This window comes from Geotrypetes seraphini, chromosome 1 (assembly GCF_902459505.1).
Source record: "Geotrypetes seraphini chromosome 1, aGeoSer1.1, whole genome shotgun sequence".
Classification (NCBI taxonomy): Eukaryota; Metazoa; Chordata; class Amphibia; order Gymnophiona; family Dermophiidae; genus Geotrypetes; species Geotrypetes seraphini.
In genome coordinates, this window is record NC_047084.1 from 108,078,640 (window position 1) to 108,099,955 (window position 21,316).

The window sequence follows — 21,316 nt, forward strand, 5'->3', positions numbered from 1 at the left end:
GCCTAGGACCCTGGGGGAGCCCGGGCCCCCTGTTAGCTCCGGGCCCCTGAATGCAGGACTGGTGGTACTGTCCTGATGGCGGCCCTGACCGTACGGCACACCAGGCAACATCTCGCGGCACACTAGTGTGCCGCGGAACAGCGGTTGAAAAACACTGGTTTAGGATAAGGTCAAGAGTAGCACTCCCTCGCGTCGGTTCCCTGACTAGTTGCTCCATGAAGCAGTCCCTCACAGCTTCTACAAATCCTGTTTCCCTAGTGCAGTTGGAGTGACCCGTACTCCAGTCAATCCCCGGGTAGTTGAAGTCCCCCATCACTGTTACACTTCCAGTCCTGCATTCTTGTCTCAGTTCAGCTCCCAAGTCGTGTCCGACTCCTTCCGGCGTACCAGGTGGGCGATAGTACAGCCCCAGTTTTATGCCTGCACCCTTGTTTCCCGGCAATTTGACCCATAGCGATTCCAGCCCCTCTGCCTTCTTTGCCATATCCATCCTGACCGAGTAGATAGAGTCCTTTATATATAGTGCTATGCCTCCCCCCTTCTTGTGGGTCCTGTCCCTCCTGTAGAGCTTGTACCCCGGCAGCGCCACATCCCATTGATTCTCCTCTGTCCACCATGTTTCTGTAATTCCAATTATATCCAGGTCCTCCCCCTTGGCCACGACCTCTAGTTCACCCATCTTGGCCATGAGGCTTCTTGCATTTGCGTATAAGCACCGCAGGTCCCGTCGTTTTTCCTCCACCTCTGTATTTACCTGGGCCGCCTCCCCTTGAATTTCGGGCAGTTCTCCTGCTTTGCTCTCGGCCTTTACCCTCGTAGCTTTCGGTTTCCCCACATTCCCGCCACCCCACTTCCCCACTTCCCCACTTTTCCTCTGGGTGTTCTAGCCCTACCGGCCCCCTCCTGGGCTATCATCCCTTGAGCCTCCGTTTGATCTCTCCCTCGCCTTGTGGCACCCCTATATTGCCCTCAGCTTTCGCCCTCGTGCCACCCAGTCCCCCTGTGTCTCCATGCCCCTTAGTCTCCTCCCAGCAAGCTCCCTTTACCTGATGTTTCCCTCGCTGTCTGATCATAAGATCCACCGGTCTCTCTACTTCCTCCTTGCAGTCAGCCCGTTCAGCATCTGTTCTGGATACTGTTGTCCGAAGCGTCAACATCAAATCAGCTGTCAGCTTTCCCCCTCTCCTCAGTTTAAAGCCCTCTCGATCTCCTTCCTCACATTGGCTGCCAGTAGTCTAGTTCCCGCTGTGCTCAGGTGCAGGCCGTCCCGCCGGTAGAGCTTGCTCTTTCCCCAGAAGGACGTCCAGTTCCTCACAAAGTGGAAGCCCTCCTCCTGGCACCATCTCCTCATCCATGCATTCACAGCCTGGAGGTCTGCCTGCCTCTTTGCATCTGCTCTCAGTACAGGCAGGATCTCTGAGAATGCTATCCTCCGGGTACTCCGCTTCAGCTTTCGTCCCAGGACCCTGAACTGGTCAGTCAGTGCGTCCATGCTGAAGTTCCTCCGGCTCACATCATTCGTTCCGACGTGGATTATTACCGCAGTCTCCTCTGTCTCTGCTCCGTCCAGGATCCTCTCGATCCTATCAGTGATGTCTCGTGTCTTGGCCCCTGGGAGACAAGTCACTAGCCGGTCCTCCCTTCCTCCAGCTACGTGACTATTTACCTCTCTCAAGATCGAGTCTCCCACCACAATAGCAGACTTCCCTTTCCTCAGCAACCTCCTCTGTCTCAGGTCCGTGTCCTCGGTGTAGTGCGGTGTCTCTCCCTCGGGGTCCCGGTGAGTCACGGTCTCCTCCTCTTGCGTGGTTCCTCCGCTAGGTCCTTCCCCGGTGTCGCCTTGTGGATCCTGGTCTCGTCTGCCGACATCCGTCTGTGCAGCTGCTGGTCCTGTTCCTCCACCTTCCTCCTATAGGCCTCCTCGATGAATCTCGACAGTAGGAACCCAAGCACAGTACCAGGTAGAGCTTTGGATTCTTGCCCAGAAATAGCTAAGAAGAAAAAAATTAAAAATTTAAATTGAATCAGGTTGGGCAGACTGGATGGACCATTCGGGTCTTTATCTGCCGTCATCTACTATGTTACTATCCCAGTTCTTCCAATCCTTAATAATGAGTTCTACGGCAACCCCTGTCATTATAAAGAGAAGTTTGTTATTCCGAGCAGATATTTGACTTTTAGCTCTCATTAACGTACCAAATAGGTTGGTATCGTACGTCAATGCCACTGGATTTTCCAATATATTGTTCACTTGATCCCAGATAGATTGGTCCTTGAAAACTAATGGCAAGTGATTTTAATTTTATTTTTTTATGCAGTAGTTATCCTAACTTGAGCAACAAAGCAATTGAGGCTTTGCTACCGTTTGGATCTTCTTATCTTTGCGAAACTTGGATTTTCAGCTCTGACAGAAATTAAACTGGAAAAAAGAGAACGACTGCAGCAAGACGCGTTTTTGTTTGTCGACTATCGAACCGAGTTTTTGAGTTAGTTGGCACTCAAAAACAAGCACATCCCTCGCATTGATGAGCAATTCTATTCTATCTACTTTAATTTCACCATTGTTACAATTACCCATACAACGCTTAAAGAATTTTATTAAATAACTCTCAAATTTACCCCCTCTTTTTTTTTTTTTTTTTTTCCAAAACCTGCGATAGCGGTTTTTAGCGCAGACCAGCGTGCTGAATGCTTTGCGCTAAATACTGGTATCGCGGTTTTGTGAAAAGGGAGGAAAGTCCATAGTCTGTTATTGAGAAAGATATGGGGGAAGACACTGCTTGCCCTGGATCTGTGGCTTGGAATGTTGTTACTCTTTGGGGTTCCGGAATTCTTTGGGATTCTAGAATTTTGTTACTCTCTGGGATTCCAGAATCTTACTATTCTTTAGGATTCTGAATGGAATGTTGCTACTCTTTGGAGTTCCGGAATCTTTTGTTATTCTGTGGGATTCTAGAATTTTGTTACTCTCTGGGATTCCAGAATCTTACTATTCTTTAGGATTCTGAATGGAATGTTGCTACTCTTTGGGGTTCCGGAATCTTTTGTTATTCTTTGGGATTCTAGAATTTTGTTACTCTCTGGGATTCCAGAATCTTACTATTCTTTAGGATTCTGAATGGAATGTTGCTACTCTTTGGAGTTCTGGAATCTTTTGTGATTCTTTAGGATTCTAGAATTTTGTTACTCTCTGGGATTCCAGAATCTTACTATTCTTTAGGATTCTGAATGGAATGTTGCTACTCTTTGGCGTTCTATCTTTTGTTACTCTTTGGGATTCCAGAATCTTGCGATTCTTTAGGATTCTGAATGGAATTTTGCTACTCCTTGGGTTTTGGCCAGGTACTAGTGACCTGGATTGGCCATCATGAAAACGGGCTACTGGGCTTGATGGACCATTGGTCTGACCCAGTAGGGCTATTTTTATGTTCTTATGAAGGAGTCTAATTTGGGATTTCTATAGTAGATATTTCTTGAAAGAACATACGTTGAGCTCAGTGTGTCTCTTTCAGCTTATAGCAATTCACTTGAAAAACAGGAACTCCAGTGAAGATAGGTGAACCCTGCTGAAACGCCAAGTTCCTCATTGCGGGCACAGTGGGTATCATGTGAAGAAAGAAATTCATCTTATTCAGCGCTGATCCAGATAAAGTGACTGCAGTGACAGATTTTTATTTGGTGATTGATTATTACAATACTTCCTTTATATTACTAAGCATTTATTAAAAAATGGAAAGCGCAGACGATTGAAGAAAGGGAACTGAAGGTTGGGTCCTGTAATGGGATGCCCCATAACAAGTCCTTTGACGGCTAAACTTCCTCTGTACGTACCAAATCGGTCCCTCCGCAGAATGAAATACACCTCAAAACGCCCCTTGGTCATGCCCTTCATTTCAACTGCAAACCGCAAAACGACGTTCCTACTCCCACTTCAAACCGAGCCACTGGAATCGGCTGTCCCCGCAGATCAGATCCCTTGAAGGATTCATCAGCTTTAGAAAAGCAATAAAAACATACCTCTTCACCTAAACCCCTACCCTTGACCGATGGACTACAAAGAAACGTATATTGGTACCAGAACCAGTATGTGTCATGTAAAACTTGTATTGTAAACTTGTACTGAAATTAAGTATGTTTAACCTGTAGCCTGTTCTGAGCTCTTTGGGGATAACAGAATAGAAAACGAATTACCATATTTTTCACACTATAAGAAGCACCTGACCATAAGACGCACACTAGATTTAGAGTTTCAAGTTTATTTGGGTCTTGATTATGCCGCTTTTGCAAGCAAAGCAGTTTCCAATTTATACAAAGTATTAAAAAGTTTTAAAAATATAAAATAAAGGGAACAAATTCACAATTACGATACAGACATAACATGATACACATGGGCAAATGGGGAGGATACATTGCTCAAAATAAAAGAAAGGGGAGGTAAAGAACCAAAGGAGAAAAGGGGATCTTTAATGTAAGGCCTGATGTTTGAGGTTTTGAATAAAAAATTAAGTATAAATCTCAAAAGCAATTCTAAAAAGAGGAAAACTAGAAAAGAAATATTGAGGTTTAGCATATTATTAAATTTTGGCCTTGGTCTGCTCTAATCAAGCACCCTTGCTTAGGCTTTGAACTCCGTTGCAGATGGCAGGAACTGATCTGCCGAATTGGTCGCCACAGCTTCAGCGATAAAGGTGGGGGGAGAAAAAGAGCCAAGACAAATGCTGACTGGGTTAAAAACCTGCCCCCATCCCAAAAGACCAACATATGAACATAAGAATAGACTTACTGGGTCAGACCAACGGTCCATCAAGCCCAGTACACCGTCCTCACGGTGGCCAATCCAGGTCAATAGTACCTGGCCAAAACCCAAGGAGTAGCAATATTCCATGCTACCAATACAGGGCAAGCAGTGGCCTGCAATTTTTCACAATCCGCATGCGTTTCAACAACGTTGAACAGTTTAGAGTCATCTTCAAATTTAATCACCTCACTCGTCGTTCCAATTTCCAGATCATTTATAAATAAGTTAAATAGCACCAGTCCCAGTACAGACCCCTGCGGCACTCCACTGTTTACTCTCTTCCATTGAGAAAAATAATTGTTTCTATCATTATAATCGTTACTACCATTTCCAGTTCAGTTACATCTTCTTCCGTAGACTGAAGCAAAGAATTCATTCAGTCTTTCCGCTATGACCTTATCCTCTCTGAGCACCCCTTTCGCTCCTTGGTCATCCAACGGTCCTACAGAATCCCTCACAGGTTTTCTGCTTCTGATGTACCTAAAAAAATTGCTATGAGTTTTTGCCTCTTTTGCAAGTTTCTCTTCATATTCTTTCTTAGCTGTCTTTATCAATGCTTTGCATCTAACTTGCCAGTGCTTGTGTTTCTTTATTCGGATCCTTTTTCCATTCTTTAAAGGATGGTTTTTCAGCTCTAATAGCCTCTTTCACTTCACCTTTTAACCAAGTCGGCTCTCATTTCCTCTTCTTTCCACCTTTGCTGTTACGTGGAATGCATCTGGTCTGGGCTTCCACAATGGTATTTTTAAATAACATCCCCGCCTGGTTTACAGTCCTAATCTTTGCATGCATTTTAATAACTTTGAACAGTTTAGTATCATCTGCAAATTTAATCACCTCACTCGTCATTCCAATTTCCAGATCATTTATAAATAAGTTAAATAGCACCGGTCCCAGTACAAATCCCTCCGGCACTCCACTGTTTACTCTCCTCCATTGAGAAAATTGACCATTTAACCCTACCCTCTGTTTTCTATCCGATAACTAATTCCTAATCCACAACTGAACTTTGCCACATATCCCATGACTCTTTAATTTTCTCAGGAGCCTCTCGTGAGGAACTTTATCAAAAGCTTTCTCAAAAACTAGATATATTATATCAACCGGCTCATCCTTATCCACATGTTTATTCACACCTTCAAAGAAGTCAAGCAAATTGGTGAGGCAAGATCACCCTCAGCTGAACCCATGCTGACTCTGTCTCATTAAATCATGTTTATCTACGTGTTCCACAATTTTATTTTTTATAATCGTTTCTACCATTTTGCCCGGCACCAAAGTGAGGCTTACCAGTCTGTAATTCCCTGGATCTCCCCTAGAGCCCTTTTTAAAAATCGGTGTAACATTGGTCACTCTCCAATCTTCAGGTACTACAGAGGATTTTAGCGACCGGTTACAGATCACTAACAGCAGGTCAGCAATTTCATGTTTGAGTTCTTTCAGTACCCTGGGATGTACATTTCTCCCTCCGTATTCCCGGTTTCAGAAATCGCGGTTTCGATTATTTGCAGTTTTTAGCTTGCTGGCTCCTCCCCCAAATTACATCAGCTTGCATAGAGAAATCGCCCATTCCAAGTGTTTACAAAGAAAATCGTGTTTTGCGTCTCTTTCAGGAACAGGCCAGGTCTCCTACCATGTTATTCACGGTTTCACCATATTCACGATGGTTTTAATAGAAAACAGCGAATAACATATGAAAAAGTTATTCACGGTTTTTCTGTATTCGTAGGTCTGTTAATCCCCTATCACAGCGAATACGGAGGGAGAAGTGTTTACCATCACCAGCGTTCTACTCTGAACACTAGTTTGACTTGATAGTTTGTTGTGGTCGTTGCTGTTAATTATAATCGCGATAATATGAATAACAGGAACGAGTCCAACCCCTGAGGTCAGGTATACTGACAGGCGACATTAAACCAGCAGCCAGCGCAGGCGCTCCCTCACGCTCGCATCCTCTCACTGGCTGAGCTGCGCGGGACCTGCAACATTCGCACGGGAGGGGGGCAGCTGAGAGAGCACGCACACTCGCCCATTGTAACGAGAAAGCGAGCGGTGGTGGCGTTGGCAGGTTGCATTGTTTGGGTTATGCGGTGTACGCACGCTCGCGTCCTAAGCCGCCGCCTCCTTCCCCCGTAGGCTGTTACAGTGTAAGAACTGAGGGGCGCGTGCTGCCGTTACTATCACAAAGCCTGAGAATAGCAAGCGCGAGATGCTCGGGGGAGGGGGGGAAACAGTGCGTCTTATGGAGCGAAAACTACGGTACATAAATAAATGACTTCTGACGCTCTTCTATTATAAATATAAAAATCTAAAATTTTAAAACGTAATGATAGACTTTACACACAAGTAATTTTTATTTTTTTCCTATTGCTCTTTTTTGTGCTTTACACTGGTGGTTTAACACCAATCAAAAAACTACACAGATCCCCTAGACAAATATAGGAGGCGATTGTTTTTAATTATGACAGGTACAGATATACAATTAATTATGAGAAACTGGAAAAATTGGGACCGTTTAAATTTCACATTCTGGTGGGCAAATTTATGTTTAATTTATAAATATGAGAAAATGAATGCTGATTTGTCGGGAAATATAAAAATTTTTAAATTAATATGGGGCCCATTGATGTTGTTTGTAGATTTATTATAGTTTTGAATTTGTTGTTATATCAAATGCACTTCCAGAGGGAGGGGGGGTGGATTTTTCTTTGGGTTTTTTTTGTTGTTTTTTTTTTATTGAATGATGGGGTGGGTGGGTTGGATTGGTTTGGGTTTTGAATAATTAAATATTTATATAGGTGCTTACTATTTCTTTATAAAGATGAAAAATATGACATTTGCACTTTTGGAAGGTTATGAATATACTTCATCAATAGCTATATAATAATTTTTGATGGGAAAATGTGTTGATCTTATTATATATTCTAAGGAATTTTAAGTGATGTATAAAGTGTAAAATGTATTTTTCTTGTATTCACTTAATGAAAGTATTAAAAATGAATAAAGATATTAAAAAAATAATAATAAAATGACATCTTTATTATAAATCAAGTTGCTAACTACATTTTTCAATTAAAATAACTAATACAATAAAAAAAAAAACTACACAGGTTAGAATATAATACAAAAAGTATACATCCTCAAATCGCCAGCCTCTGGAAAAAGACCATCTTCACTATGACCTATTAAGCCATATTTCCACCAACATCATTTTGCTGATTGTCCAGCTGATGGTACTACCCCAGCTAGACTACTGCAACTCAGCAAACTTGGGGATCAACTCCTCTCTAGTTCACAATCTGCAGCTCATTCAGAACGCAGCTGTCAGCCTTATCTTCAACCTAAAGAAATATGATTCGATCTCAGCCTATCTCAAACAATTACACTGGCTGCCAATTTCATCGCGAATATTCTTCAAAACATCATGCATAATCCACGGAAACTCAGCCACTCCTCTCACCCAACTATTCTCAACGGCCTGGTCTACCTCCAGAATACCGTTGAATCTACCTTCCACAAAAAAAAAAATCTCCATTACAGACGTTTGTTCCACTCCATGCTCACATTCATAGGAGTAAAAACATGGAATAACCTGAAAGAAATGATCAGAAAAGAAACTAAACATACAACATTCCGGAAAAAAACTGAAAACCTTCCTCTATGACAGCTGAACCTACTTGACTTATCAGAAATGAATCTTTCCACCTCTTTCGCTAGATGAGCTCCTAGACAACTATGATTTCTTGCACCCCCTCTTACCCTCCCCCCTTTCAAGGCCCCTTTTAGTCCCTCCTCCTTTTCCACTTTTTTCTTGTCTGGTCACTATTGAAATCATGTCGTGGTCCCAGGCTCTGGTTGTCTTCTGATAACTCGCTTGCCAGGGTCTCCTTCTTTCTTCTTCCCTTCCCTCCCACGGAGGTCTGGCATCTTTCCTTTTGGCCCGAGATTTGACCCTCTGTTCCTTCCCTCCCTCCATCCCAGTCTCACATTAAAGCACCCTGCAGAGGATCGCCGGTCAGCTGTAGCGATCCTAGCAGGCTGCCGTCGGCCTCCGCAGCACGTTCCCTCTGCCACTGTCCCGCCCCTCTTCTGATGTACGGGACAGCGGCAGATGGAACGTGCTGCTGAGGCTACGGCAGCCTTCTAGGATCACTACAGCCGACCAACGATCCTCTGCAGGCTGCTTTAATGTGAAACTGGGAAGCCGGGATGGAGGGAGGGAAGGAACGGCGGGACAAATTTAATTGCCCTGCAGGACAAATTTGGCCCGCGGGCCTTAGTTTGACACCCCTGCCTTAGAGGTATTCTTGGAGGGAATGTACATGTGGATGGTGAAAGCCCACCTGGAACAGCTTTTCAGATAAGTGACTGGGTTTTTTTTATATAAAGGATTTATTGAGTGGCACAGGACTGTGAAAATGCTATGATGGTCCCAGTACAACCTTTGCTAATTCTATAGCTGTTTGGTTCGATTCTGAGCACATCACAATATCGTTTGATTTATATACATTTTTTGTATTATATTCTAACCTGTGCAGTGTTTTTGATTGGAATTTTTAACATAGCACTGCCATATGGGAAGTCCTTAGTTCAATCTCCAAGTTGGCGCTTCAGTTCGCTGAGTTGGCTACGGTTTTGTGTAAGGTAAACCGAACTGACACTCCAGAAAAGCAGTGTATCAAGCAATCAATAATGCCTGGATGCATTCAAAATGAACGTTAAGACTGTGTGGGCCGATTTTTTGCCCGATTTTAAAACGGCGATCGATGTTCCAACAAGTTTGCGTGCAAATGAGTTTTGCCGAGGTTCACCATAATCCCATCCGATCGGTCGGTGAGAAAGCAACTCTAACACGTGCGCAGAGCCGGCAGGGGAAGCCCGAATAGCTGAGCGATTGGAAAAGCAGCCTCCTGCCACTCAGCTCTTCGCGGCAGGAAGACTTTTTAAAAAAATGGCACAGATGTTGTGCGTATGTTACACATGCATAATACATGTTCATATTTTTTTTAAAGTTGTGCCCCCCCTCCGAGGACAGTCCTGAACTTTAAAAAAAAAATTGGCGGGAGGGAAGCCCACTCTCTCCTGCCTTGGCCATTCGGACCCCCCGCCTTTAAATTACAGAGCAGCAGGATGGATGCCCACTTCTTCCTGCTGCCGGGTAGCCCTCTGTAGAACCGACCCCCCAATGCCCAATGCCACAACCCCCAGTGATGCCATGAGCTCCCTATGCAGTGACCCCCTTCCACATGCCAGGACATCCCCTCTTGATTGGCTCAGATGCCCCCTGGGAGGTTCCTTACGCGTCTGAGCAGCCTTCGCAAATGGAGGTTTGGGACCATGGGGGGGGGGGTATCGGGTTGCCGCAATCTTCACGGGGGTGGGAGCATGGCAGTCCGGGTTTCCAAGGCAGGAGGAAGTGGGTATCCTTTCCGCCTCTCTTTTTCTTGGGGTGGCAATATGGCAGACCTCACGGTCGTTTTTTTTCAGGTCATTTAAACTAATCGCTATTTTATGTGCATAGCAAAGTGATGTTAGGGCATCGATTGGTAGGCTGGTTTTAATATTATTGACCTCATTTTAATACTAATGAGGTCATTTGCATAGTTGATTCAGAGGCTGTAAGAGACGAACAGAGAAGCATGCAGTGAGCCATTGAGTACATTGGTCAGTTAAATAACTTCGATGCTAAACCAGTTTACCAGTTTAGCAATGATCTTTAGAGGCTCGGTGACATTAGTGCAGGGGTGTCCAATGTCGGTCCTCGAGGGCCGCAGTCCAGTCGGGTTTTCAGGATTTCCCCAATGAATATGCATTGAAAGCAGTGCATGCAAATAGATCTCATGCATATTCATTGGGGAAATCCTGAAAACCCGACTGGACTGCGGCCCTCAAGGACCGACATTGGACACCCCTGCATTAGTGCATCTGGGTCTTGGTGGCTACTATGCAGTGTGGTCTTTGTCTGAGAAGTCACAATGACTAAACAACATATGTTACAAGGCTGGGAGAGGCAAAACAAGGCGGCAAATCTCTAGAAGGTTCCAATAAATAAGTAAACAAAGGCTTATTGCAGGGCTGCCCAAGTCCGGTCCTCGAGATCCACTGGCAGGCCAGGTTTTCAGGAGATCCGCAATGAACACGCATGAGAGAGATTTGCATACCAAGATGGCAGTGCAGGCAAATCTCTCTCATGCATATTCATTGCGGATCTCCTGAAAACCTGGCCTGCCAGTAGATCTCGAGGACCGGACTTGGGCAGCCCTGGCTTATCGCAACACGACTCCAATTTTTGGGGGAGGCTTAAAGGAGTGGGTGAAAACTGCCAGACCCAGAAACGAAAAGAAAAACAGAGAAAGGCAGATTTATCAAAAGCACAGGATATGTGAATAAAGAAATTAAAAAAATAGAAAAGAAAAGGCCATATGGAATGAAATAGAAGGGCTTGCTTCAGTCTGCTTTTGTCTATAAAGCGGCGACTGTATGAAACAATCTTTCTTTGTCAGCCAGACTGGATTTTTCTTATGAAAGATTTTGAAAAAGCCTAAAAACTATTATTCCAGAGATTTTTAATGAGATTTTATCGTGTTATGTATGTATGTTGGCTGTTAATGTGCAGTTCAATTTGTCCTGTTGTAAAACCACTTGGACCAAGTTTTTGAGGATAACAACGGTATATAAAAACCATATTACGAGATTAGATAAGAGTAGAACAGCTTGCTCTTACATAACAAGAGCAACTGGAGCAAGCTTCATCCAAGGCAAGGCAAATCATAGGGAGTTTCGTCAGCCGTAAGCCTGAAGTCATTATGCCATTGTATAGATCCATGGTGAGGCCCCACCTGGAGTACTGTGTACAGTTCTGGAGGCCGCATTACCGCAAAGATGTGCGGAGACTTGAGTCGGCCAGAGAATGGCCACCAGGATGGTCTCGGGACTCAAGGATCTCCCGTACGAGGAATGGCTGGATAAATTAAAGCTATACTCACTCGAGGAACGCAGAGAGAGGGGTGACATGATCGAGACATTCAAGTATCTCACGGGCCGCATCGAGGTGGAAGAAGATATCTTCTTTTTCAAGGGTCCCGCGGCAACAAGGGGGCAATCCGTGGAAAATCAGGGGCGGGAAACTGCACGGGGACACCAGGAAATTCTTTTTCACTGAAAGGGTGGTTGATCGCTGGAATAGTCTTCCACTTCAGGTGATTGAGGCCAGCAGCGTGCCTGATTTTAAGGCCAAATGGGATAGACACGTGGGATCTATTCACAGAGAAAGGTAGGGGAGGGTCTTTGGGGTGGGCAGACTGGATGGGCCGTGGCCCTTATCTGCCGTCTATTTCTATGTTTCTATGTAACATAACATTATACTTATAGACCGTGTTGCCAAAAAGTTCTATGCGGTTTACAAAAGATTATAAACATTAAACATAATCGTCTATTTGAATGAGTCGGCTAGTCAGGTATTTGGAGAATGACACGGTGACAAAATTCATCACCGTTCCCGTCCCTGCGGATAACCGCGGGAAACCATCTTCATGTCATTCTTTAAGGAAAGAGGTAAGAATCAGAGTATGAATGGCCACAACCACTGACCCGCTAGCTTTGCTTTGAAGAATGCTGGTGTAGAAGGACTGAGGTTGAAACAGACACTACAGAATGACAGTCTCTGGTATCCAGAGCAGATATTGTGATGTCATAATGCCTCATTCCACCAGTGCCTAAGAGCCAATCACATCAGTGATGTCACAATGGCTTCATTATCCTTGGCTCACATAAGAATCAGAGTATGAATGGCCACAACCACTGACCCGCAAGCTTTGCTTTGAAGAATGCTGGTGTGTAGAAGGACAGAGGATGAAATAGACACTAGAAAATGACATGGGTTTATTTCCCGCCGTTATCTGCGGGGACGGTAACGGTGATGAATTTTGTCACCGTGTCATTCTCTAGTTTTTAGCTGTTTTCTAAAATGTCTGTGAGCAACAATGATAGAAATTCTTTTTCATGTGAAGCTGCCTGAGATGCTAAAGAGTGATTTAGGAATTTCTTGCTTTTATAACCTTTTACAGAAGGGAAATTGAACAGAGCAGGAGTTTTCCTACTGCATTTGTGCCTAGCTATGGAAAAACTATTAGCCAGATAAGTAGGGGCTGCACCCTATAAATCCTTGTAACAAAAATAGCTCAACTTGAACAATACCCGAGCTTCCACAGGCAATTCGCAATAAAATAACGTAACATGATCGTATTTCTTCGATCCGTAAATCAATCTAACTGCCGTGTTCTGTATCAATGATAATCTCAATAATTCCTTCTTAGTAACTGATACATAAGCAATATTGCAATAGTCGAGACTCAACAGTAATGACTGGACCAATAATTTAAAGGCTGAAAATTCAAAATAGGGTCTAATTGTTCGAAGCCTCCATAAAGTAAAATAACTTTTACGTACAACAACATCTATCTGGGTTTTCATAGTAAGATGTTTATCTAATACGATTCCTAAAATTTAAATCATTGCATGGATTGTATAAGATGTTGAAAGTATATTGATGGAAAGTTTGTGAAAAATTTTGGTAGAAGATGCTACAAAGAACTACCGTATTTTCTCGCATATAACGCGCGCGTTATATACGTGGTTTTTACAAACCGCCCATACCCTTGCGCGTTATACGCGTGAGCGCGTTGTACAAATTTTTTTTTACATAGTTTTCCCCCCCCCCGACACCCGATTCATCACCCGGAAGGAGCGCTCGCACTCCCACCCCGAAGGACCGCTTGCACCCCCACCCGAAGGACCGCTCGCACCCCCACAGCCTCCCCCCCCTCCCCCATGGAGAAGCTGTCTACCTTGTTTCCGGATGCCAGCCCAGCTGCTTCCTCTGCCGGCGGTCCTGCCCCTTCTCAGAGCCCTGTGCTGCGCTGCTTCCTCTTCAGGCGGTCCCGCCCTTTCTCTGACGTCAGAGAAAGGGCGGGACCGCCGGAAGAAAATGCAGCACAGCAGGGCTCAGAGAAGGGGCGGGACCGCCGGCAGAGGAAACAGCTGGGCTCACTGGCATCCGGAAACAAGGTAGACAGCTTCTCCATGGGGGAGGGGGGGGAAGCTTTGGGGGTGCGAGCGGTCCTTCGGGTGGGGGTGCGAGCGATCCTTCGGGGTGGGAGTGCGAGCGCTCCTTCGGGGTGGGGGTGCGAACGGTCCTTCAGGGTGGGGGTGCGGGTGCGTGCGAGCGGTCCTTCGGGGTGGGGGTGCGAGCGGTCTTGCGGGGGGGGGTGAATCGGACGTCGGGGGGGGCATCAGGCTTTCAGGGTAGGGACAGGACTTCAAGGGGGAAAGGAGAGTCGGGGCGGGCGAAAAGAGAGTCAGGGTCTCCAGAGGAGAGTCGGGGCGAGCGAAAGGAGAGTCCGGCAGCATGCGCGGTATACGGGTGTGCACGGTATATAAAAATTTCTGTACATAAATTTGTGTTTTTTCGCACGCTATACCCGTGTGCGCGTTTTACACGGGTGCGCGTTATCTACGTGAAAATACGGTATGTTTTATCAGAATTAAGCTTAAGTTTGGATTGCTGCATCCAAAGAGTCATCCTTTCCATTAGAGTCTCAACTTGAGTAGTAATCTGAGATAGAGCCGAATTACAAGGTAAAACTATTATGATGTCATCGGTATAACTGAACAGTCTTATATCTTACCCCTCATTCTTCAAATCTGATACTATCTTCATCTCTATCACCTCCACTGGAAGACTGGTTGAGAAGCCCTTAATACAATAGTCCCTGTTCGGACTGAGAGGACAGGAAGAAACCTAAACTGGCAGAGGAAGGGTAATTAGTGGGAAAGAAGGCATAGTGGCTAAAGCTACAGCCTCGGCACCCTGAGGTTGTGGGTTCAAATCCCACACTGCTCCTTGTGACCCTGGCCAAGTCACTTAATCCCCCCATTGCCCCAGGTCCATTAGATAGATTGTGAGCCCTTTGAGGGGAAAATGCTTGAATACATTACCCATTCTGAGCTCTGGGAAAGCAGTAAAGAAAATTGAATCGATAAATATGATGTGGAGCCATGAAACTTACAAGTTTATTCCACACTTTTCATTTCTTCTAGTAGATGGGCCCAAGTATAGGGAAGCCAAGCCATTGTGACATCACCGATGAGGTTGGCTCTTAGACATTAGTGGAATGCGGCATTATGACATCACAATACAAGGGGCTGCTGAAAAGTTCTCAGCACAACCAAGAAGAGAATGGGGAGAGTGTGGCACAGTGGTTAAAGCTACAGCCTCAGCACCCTGAGGTTGTGTGTTCAAATCCATCACTTCTCCTTGTGACCCTGGGCAAGTCACTTCATCCCCCATTGCCCCAGGTATATTAGACAGATTGTGAGACAGGGGAAAAATGCTTGCGTACCTGAATAAATTCATGTAAACCCTTCTAAGTATAGAAAACTGAATAAATAAATAAATGTGGCTTTACTGTACCTCGGTCGTTGATTCTGATGTTCATCGGGAACTGCGACGCCATAGCCAGCAGGTTCTGCTGTAGAGCGTGCTGCATCAGGCGCTGTTGCTCTTCTGCCACGAGCGCCATCTTCTTCTCGGGGGGTTCCCCAGACTCCAGCTTCTCTCGCAGCTGTTCCAGGGCTGCCGCCTGCGCTGCCTGAGCGGCGGCCGCCTGCACCGCCACGGCTTGGGCGGCGGCGACGTGGTGCCCCGCCAGGCTCACAGGGATAGCGATTCGGTTGGCGATGCCTGAAGAGAGTCGGCACTCTTCTGGAATTAGAAGACAGAAAGACGCTAATCGGGTCACGGGTTCCAGTTTCAAGAAGCCACTGCTGTTTCCCTGCCACTTTTTTTTTCACTGGGAAAACAATTTAGGGGTCCTTTTACTAAGGTGCTCTAAGCAATTAGTGTGCCCGATTCAGAGAAAAATATTTTGATTCGATTCACTGTTAATGACACAGCTTTTTAACTTTAAACATTTTATTTAACCAAGGCAATATCATATCAAAAATTCCCAGCTTCCATCCCCAGCCCCCCTGCCGATTTCAGCTTCCATCCCCAGCCCTCAAGACTCACCAGCCCCCCTGCCAATTCTCAGCCCCCCCTGCCGATTCTCAGCCCTCCCTGCCGGTTCAGTTACTTACTCGACTGGATGTGGAATCGCAGGGAAGAGAGGAGAAATGCGGAGACAGCCAAAAAATACCCTTTCCTTCCGACTGGTCCGCTGCACGAGGTCTGCTCACTCCCCCTCGATGCTCCCACGTCCTTTCGTTTCATTTGCAAAACCGGAAGTTACATTAGATGGGAACGAGTCCGGCGGCCGGCAGTGAAAAAAGAATGAACTTTAATCGGGATGAATCGGTAAGTCCGTTTTTTTACAAAAACGAACCGGTTCAAATCAATTCACCTGATTCGAATCGGTGAACCGATTCGAATCGTGAATCGGGCATCACTAGTGTGCGCTAATCGGTTAGCGTACCTTAGTAAAAGAGGACCTTAGTTTTACATCCCGTCCTCCCCAAGAGCCCAGAACGAGTTACAAAGATACACACACAGTAGTCATCAGGATCCAGAACACGTAAGGTACAGAGAATTTAAGACTGGCATCAATAACACACATGCAAGGAGAAACTAAGAACATGTGGGAGGGGCATAATCAAAAGACATGTCTAAGTCTGATTCGGATGTATGGCACTAGACGCCCAAAGCCGGCAGCGGGAAAATGTCGCCTTATTTTCAGACTAAAGAAACGGGAGCCTATTACTCCTTTCTATCAAAAACTTCACTGGTTGCCGGAAGAGTCTAGAGTCCTGTTTAAGCTCGCTTGCATTTGTTATAAAGCAGTTTTCAGGGTGCTACTAGGCAGACTTGCACGGTCTGTATCTGTATATGGCCGTTTGGGGGAGGATGGGCTGGGGAGGGCTTCAATGGCTGGGAGAGTGTAGATGGGCTGGAGTAGGTTTTAACGGAGATTTCGGCAGTAGGAACCCAAGCACAGTACCGGGTAGAGCTTTGGATTCTTGCTCAGAAATAGCTAAGAAGAAAAAATTAAAAAAAATTTAAATTGAATCAGGTTGGGCAGACTGGATGGACCATTCAGGTCTTTATCTGCCGTCATCTACTATGTTACTATCTGGCTACCTTGCTCCTCACTTTTCTCTGAGTCATACCAACAAGAATACACGTAGGATAAATTTGTTCAACTTCCCCTCTATAAAATCTTGCCATTATGTTCAAATATATTTTATTGAGCTCAGAAAGAAAACACACAACAGCTCAGAGATATAACAGCAAAACAAGCTCAAGGTATATCAAAACCCTCCAACATCCAGTTACCCATCAAATCTTGCCATTCTAAGAAGTTCTTTGAGAGAACTTTCTCATTTCAGGCTGCCAAATTGAACATGTGGCTCGGTAAAACTATGCAAGAGACTACTTCCTATTTTGATTTTAGAAAATGGTTAAAAACACATCTGTTTGATAGGCTGACATCTTAATGCATTCCGTTTTAAGCTATCTTGCCTTTTAATTGATGTATTTTTATTAATATCTATCTGTATGTTATCTATTTGCACTGTATGCACCAACTTTTCCTGTTGTGAACTGCTTTGAACCTTTTTGGCGTGGCAGTATATAAAAAATAAATTATTATTATTACTCTCAAAAAATACGAATTAAATATATGTATATATATATATATATATATATATATTTTAGAATCGTCTATCTGGACGTCAAGACTATTGTTTGTCAAGACCGCCAGGTCGTCTATCTTTATACCACATTGTCAACCAAAATTTTGTCCGAGTCTCAAACGTCCAGAACAAGACCTTTTGGACGTGGGAGGGGCCGGCCGTATGATGGACTCACCACCCAGACATGGCAATAGAGCAGTGGGGGTACCTTATACTATGAACTTCACAGAAAGGGTGACACATAAACATTACGTTACGTTAGTGATTTCTATTCCGCCATTACCTTGCGGTTCAAGGTGGATTACATAAGGAGTTATTTGGACATTTAGGAATACATAAGGAGTTTTCTGGACATTTCCCGTGGTATTATGGCGTGGAGCAGGTTGCTATTGGGGATTGAGATGATTCTCGCTGTGTTAATTTGTCTTTAAGGATTTCTTGAATAGTAGGGTTTTTATTTCTTTTCTGAAGGATTTGTAGTCTGGGGTCGTGATCAGTAGATTGGAGAGTTGGTCGTCTAGTTTTGCTGCTTGAGTGGCCAGGAGGCCATCGTACATTTTTTTTCCTTTGACGTTTCTGATTGGAGGGTGCGTGAATGGAGTGTGGGTTCTCCTATGTCTGGTTGGGGTTGTTTGGATTAGTTGGTTGTTCAAGTAGGCTGGGCAGTCTCTGTTTATGGTTTTAAATAGTAGACAGTAGAATTTGAAGAGTATTCTTGCTTGTATTGGGAGCCAGTGAGAATCGAGGTAAGCCACTGTGACGTGGTTGTGTTTCCTCAGTGAGTAGATAAGTCTCAGAGCTGTGTTTTGTACTGTTTGTAGTTGTTTTATCATGGTTGCGGGGCAGGGGAGATAGAGGATGTTGCAGTAGTCTAGAACAGTGGTTCCCAACCCTGTCCTGGAGACCGACAGGCCAATCGGGTTTTCAGGCTAGCCCTAATGAATATACATGAAGCAGATTTGCGTGCCTGTCACTTCCATTATATGCAAATCTCTCTCCTGCATATTCATTAGGGCTAGCCTGAAAACCCAACTGGCCTGGTGGTCCTCCAGGACAGGGTTGGAAACCACTGGTCTAGAAGACCCAGGACTAGGTTCTGGACCACGAGCTGGAATTGTTTTCTGTCGAAGAATTATCGAACTTGCCTCAGGTTTCTCATGACTGCGAATGATTTCTGTATTGTTTTGTTGATTTGTGGCTGCTTGGCACAGCCTCTGTCTATCAGCATTCCCAGAAGTTTCAGAGTGGGTTGAATGGGGTATGTGATAGAGTTTATTACTAGGTTTGTTATGGTTGGGGATTTGTTATTTTCGAGGACGATGAATTTTGTTTTGTCTGGATTCAGTTTCAGTTTCTGCTCTTTCATCCATGTTGCCTCTGTAATGAAGGTTATGGTTAGGATTACCAAACGTCCGGATTTACCAGGACAGCTTTTCAAAACCTGGCATTTTGTCCGGGTTTTAAAAAGCTTCTTCTTTGGGACCGCGTTGGGAGAGCACCCGCGCATGTAACCCAGTGACATCATGCACAGGCATGTGTGATGTCATTGACTGACGAGAACAGGTTGAGCGGCGGGGCTGGGGGCGGGGCTATAAGTCCGGATTTTATTTAACTAAAATCTGGTAACCCTATTTATGGTGAGCCCCCCCCCAAACCCTCTATACCCACCTGTCTACAACCCCAATAGCCCTTATGGCTGCAGGTGCCACCTATATGGCAGTAGAGTAGAGTCTTGGTGGGCTCCTATTTTCCACCATAAATGTAGTAGCTAGAGTGGCTTATGAGCCTGGATCCTCCTCTCCATGGTTCACTAGCCCACCCCACCCCCCGGCTATTTAAGCTCTACTAGGCTTTCCTATACCAGGTGCTGATGTTCTGGAGATTGTCACGAACCTAGCCCTAGAGCTGGGCTCGTGCCAAGCTTTACTAGTGTAAAAGCTAGTCCATTGATTCAAAGGGCTTACCAGGGAGATAAGGTTAATCCCAGTAGAAGGGAAATGCTGAACTTCTCCTTTAACCCTGAAGCAAACAATAGGCAGGGGGTGGAGGGTTTAGAGAGGAACAGCTTAGAACAGCCTCTGAGTCATGCCTCTTCCTCTACTGTTCCCCAGCTGAAGGTCATAAGCAGGAAACCAGTCAAGCCTAAGCAGGCAGTGCAACTAACTCCTCCTCCTGTGAGAACAGGGCGTGGGCGGCTCTGCAATTTAGAGGCTGCTCTCAGAAGGAGAAAGTTAGTCTTCCCTGAGCCTGCTACAGGAGAGGGCTCACCTGAGGCAGTGCTTCATTCCCAGGATATTGAAATGCTTGAAGCAGATACTGACCTGGGGCTCAACCAGCAAGCAGTTCCAGAGCTGATGGAATGTTCCCAACCAGATGAACTGACTGAGGATACCAGCATGGATTTAAGCTAAGTGGCTGGGCTGGGTGATTAGCAATGTAGCAGTAGTGCTCTGACTGTTTGTTTCTTAAAGCAAGTTCTTTTGGGATTGTTTATGTCTGGTGCTGCTGTGCTATGCTGAAGCAAGAGGAAAAAAAAAAAAGGAAAAAAAAAAAACGTTTTTGTTTTTCAACTTTGAGGAGTCATGAAAGCATGAAGTTTATATATTTTTCTGCTGAAGAATGTAACTGAGGGAAGTGAAGCAAGGTGGGGGAATTCACTAACAACTACCGTATTTTCACGCAAATAACACGCACCCGTATAAAACGCGCACACGGATATAGCGCGCAGAAATCACGATGATTTGCACAAAAACTTTGATATACCGCGCTCACGGGTATACCGCGCATGCTGCCCGACGCTCCTTTCGCCCGCCCTGACTTTCCGTGCGCTGTCCCGACTCTCCGTTCACCCCCCCTGACTTCCGTGCACTGTCCCCCCTTGAAGGTCTGTCCCCATCCTGAAAGCCTGATGCCCCCCCCCGACGTCCGATACATCCCTCCCCCCCCCCCCCGAAGGACCGCCGACTCCCCAACAATATCGGGCCAGGAGGGAGCCCAAATCCTCCTGGCCACGGCGACCCCCTAACCCCACCCCGCACTACATTACGGGCAGGAGGGATCCCAGGCCCTCCTGCCCTCGACGCAAACCCCCCTCCCCCCCAAGAACCTCCGACCGCCCCCCAGCCGCCCCGCGATCCCCCTGGCGACCCCCACGACCCCCCCACCCCCCTTCCCCGTACCTTTGGTAGTTGGGCCAGAAGGGAGCTCAAACCCTCCTGGCCACGGCGACCCCCTAACCCCACCCCGCACTACATTACGGGCAGGAGGGATCCCAGGCCCTCCTGCCCTCGACGCAAACCCCCCTCCCCCCCAAGAACCTCCGACCGCCCCCCAGCCGACCCGCGATCCCCCTGGCGACCCCCACGACCCCCCCACCCCCCTTCCCCGTACCTTTAGTAGTTGGCCGGACAGACGGGAGCCAAACCCGCCTGTCCGGCAGGCAGCCAACGAAGGAATGAGGCCGGATTGGCCCATCCATCCTAAAGCTCCGCCTACTGGTGGGACCTAAGGCGCGTGGGCCAATCAGAATAGGCCCTGGAGCCTTAGGTCCCACCTGGGGGCGCGGCCTGAGGCACATGGTCGGGTTGGGCCCATGTGCCTCAGGCCGCGCCCCCAGGTGGGACCTAAGGCTCCAGGGCCTATTCTGATTGGCCCACGCGCCTTAGGCCCCACCAGTAGGCGGAGCTTTAGGATGGATGGGCCAATCCGGCCTCATTCCTTCGTTGGCTGCCTGCCGGACAGGCGGGTTTGGCTCCCGTCTGTCCGGCCAACTACTAAAGGTACGGGGAAGGGGGGTGGGGGGTCGTGGGGGTCGCCAGGGGGATCGCGGGT

The 21,316-nt window shown here is 46.1% G+C and overlaps 1 protein-coding gene across 2 annotated transcripts in view; it reads right to left on the minus strand.

The window, feature by feature from the left end:
• Positions 1 to 21,316, minus strand: part of ARID3C (AT-rich interaction domain 3C) — a 509,756-nt gene that overhangs the window by 29,180 nt on the left and 459,260 nt on the right. For both annotated transcript variants that reach the window (XM_033935644.1, XM_033935635.1), the window contains exon 6: positions 15,270 to 15,560. In XM_033935644.1, the coding sequence (XP_033791535.1) occupies positions 15,270 to 15,560 (291 nt within the window). The remainder of the gene's footprint in view (positions 1 to 15,269; positions 15,561 to 21,316) is intronic.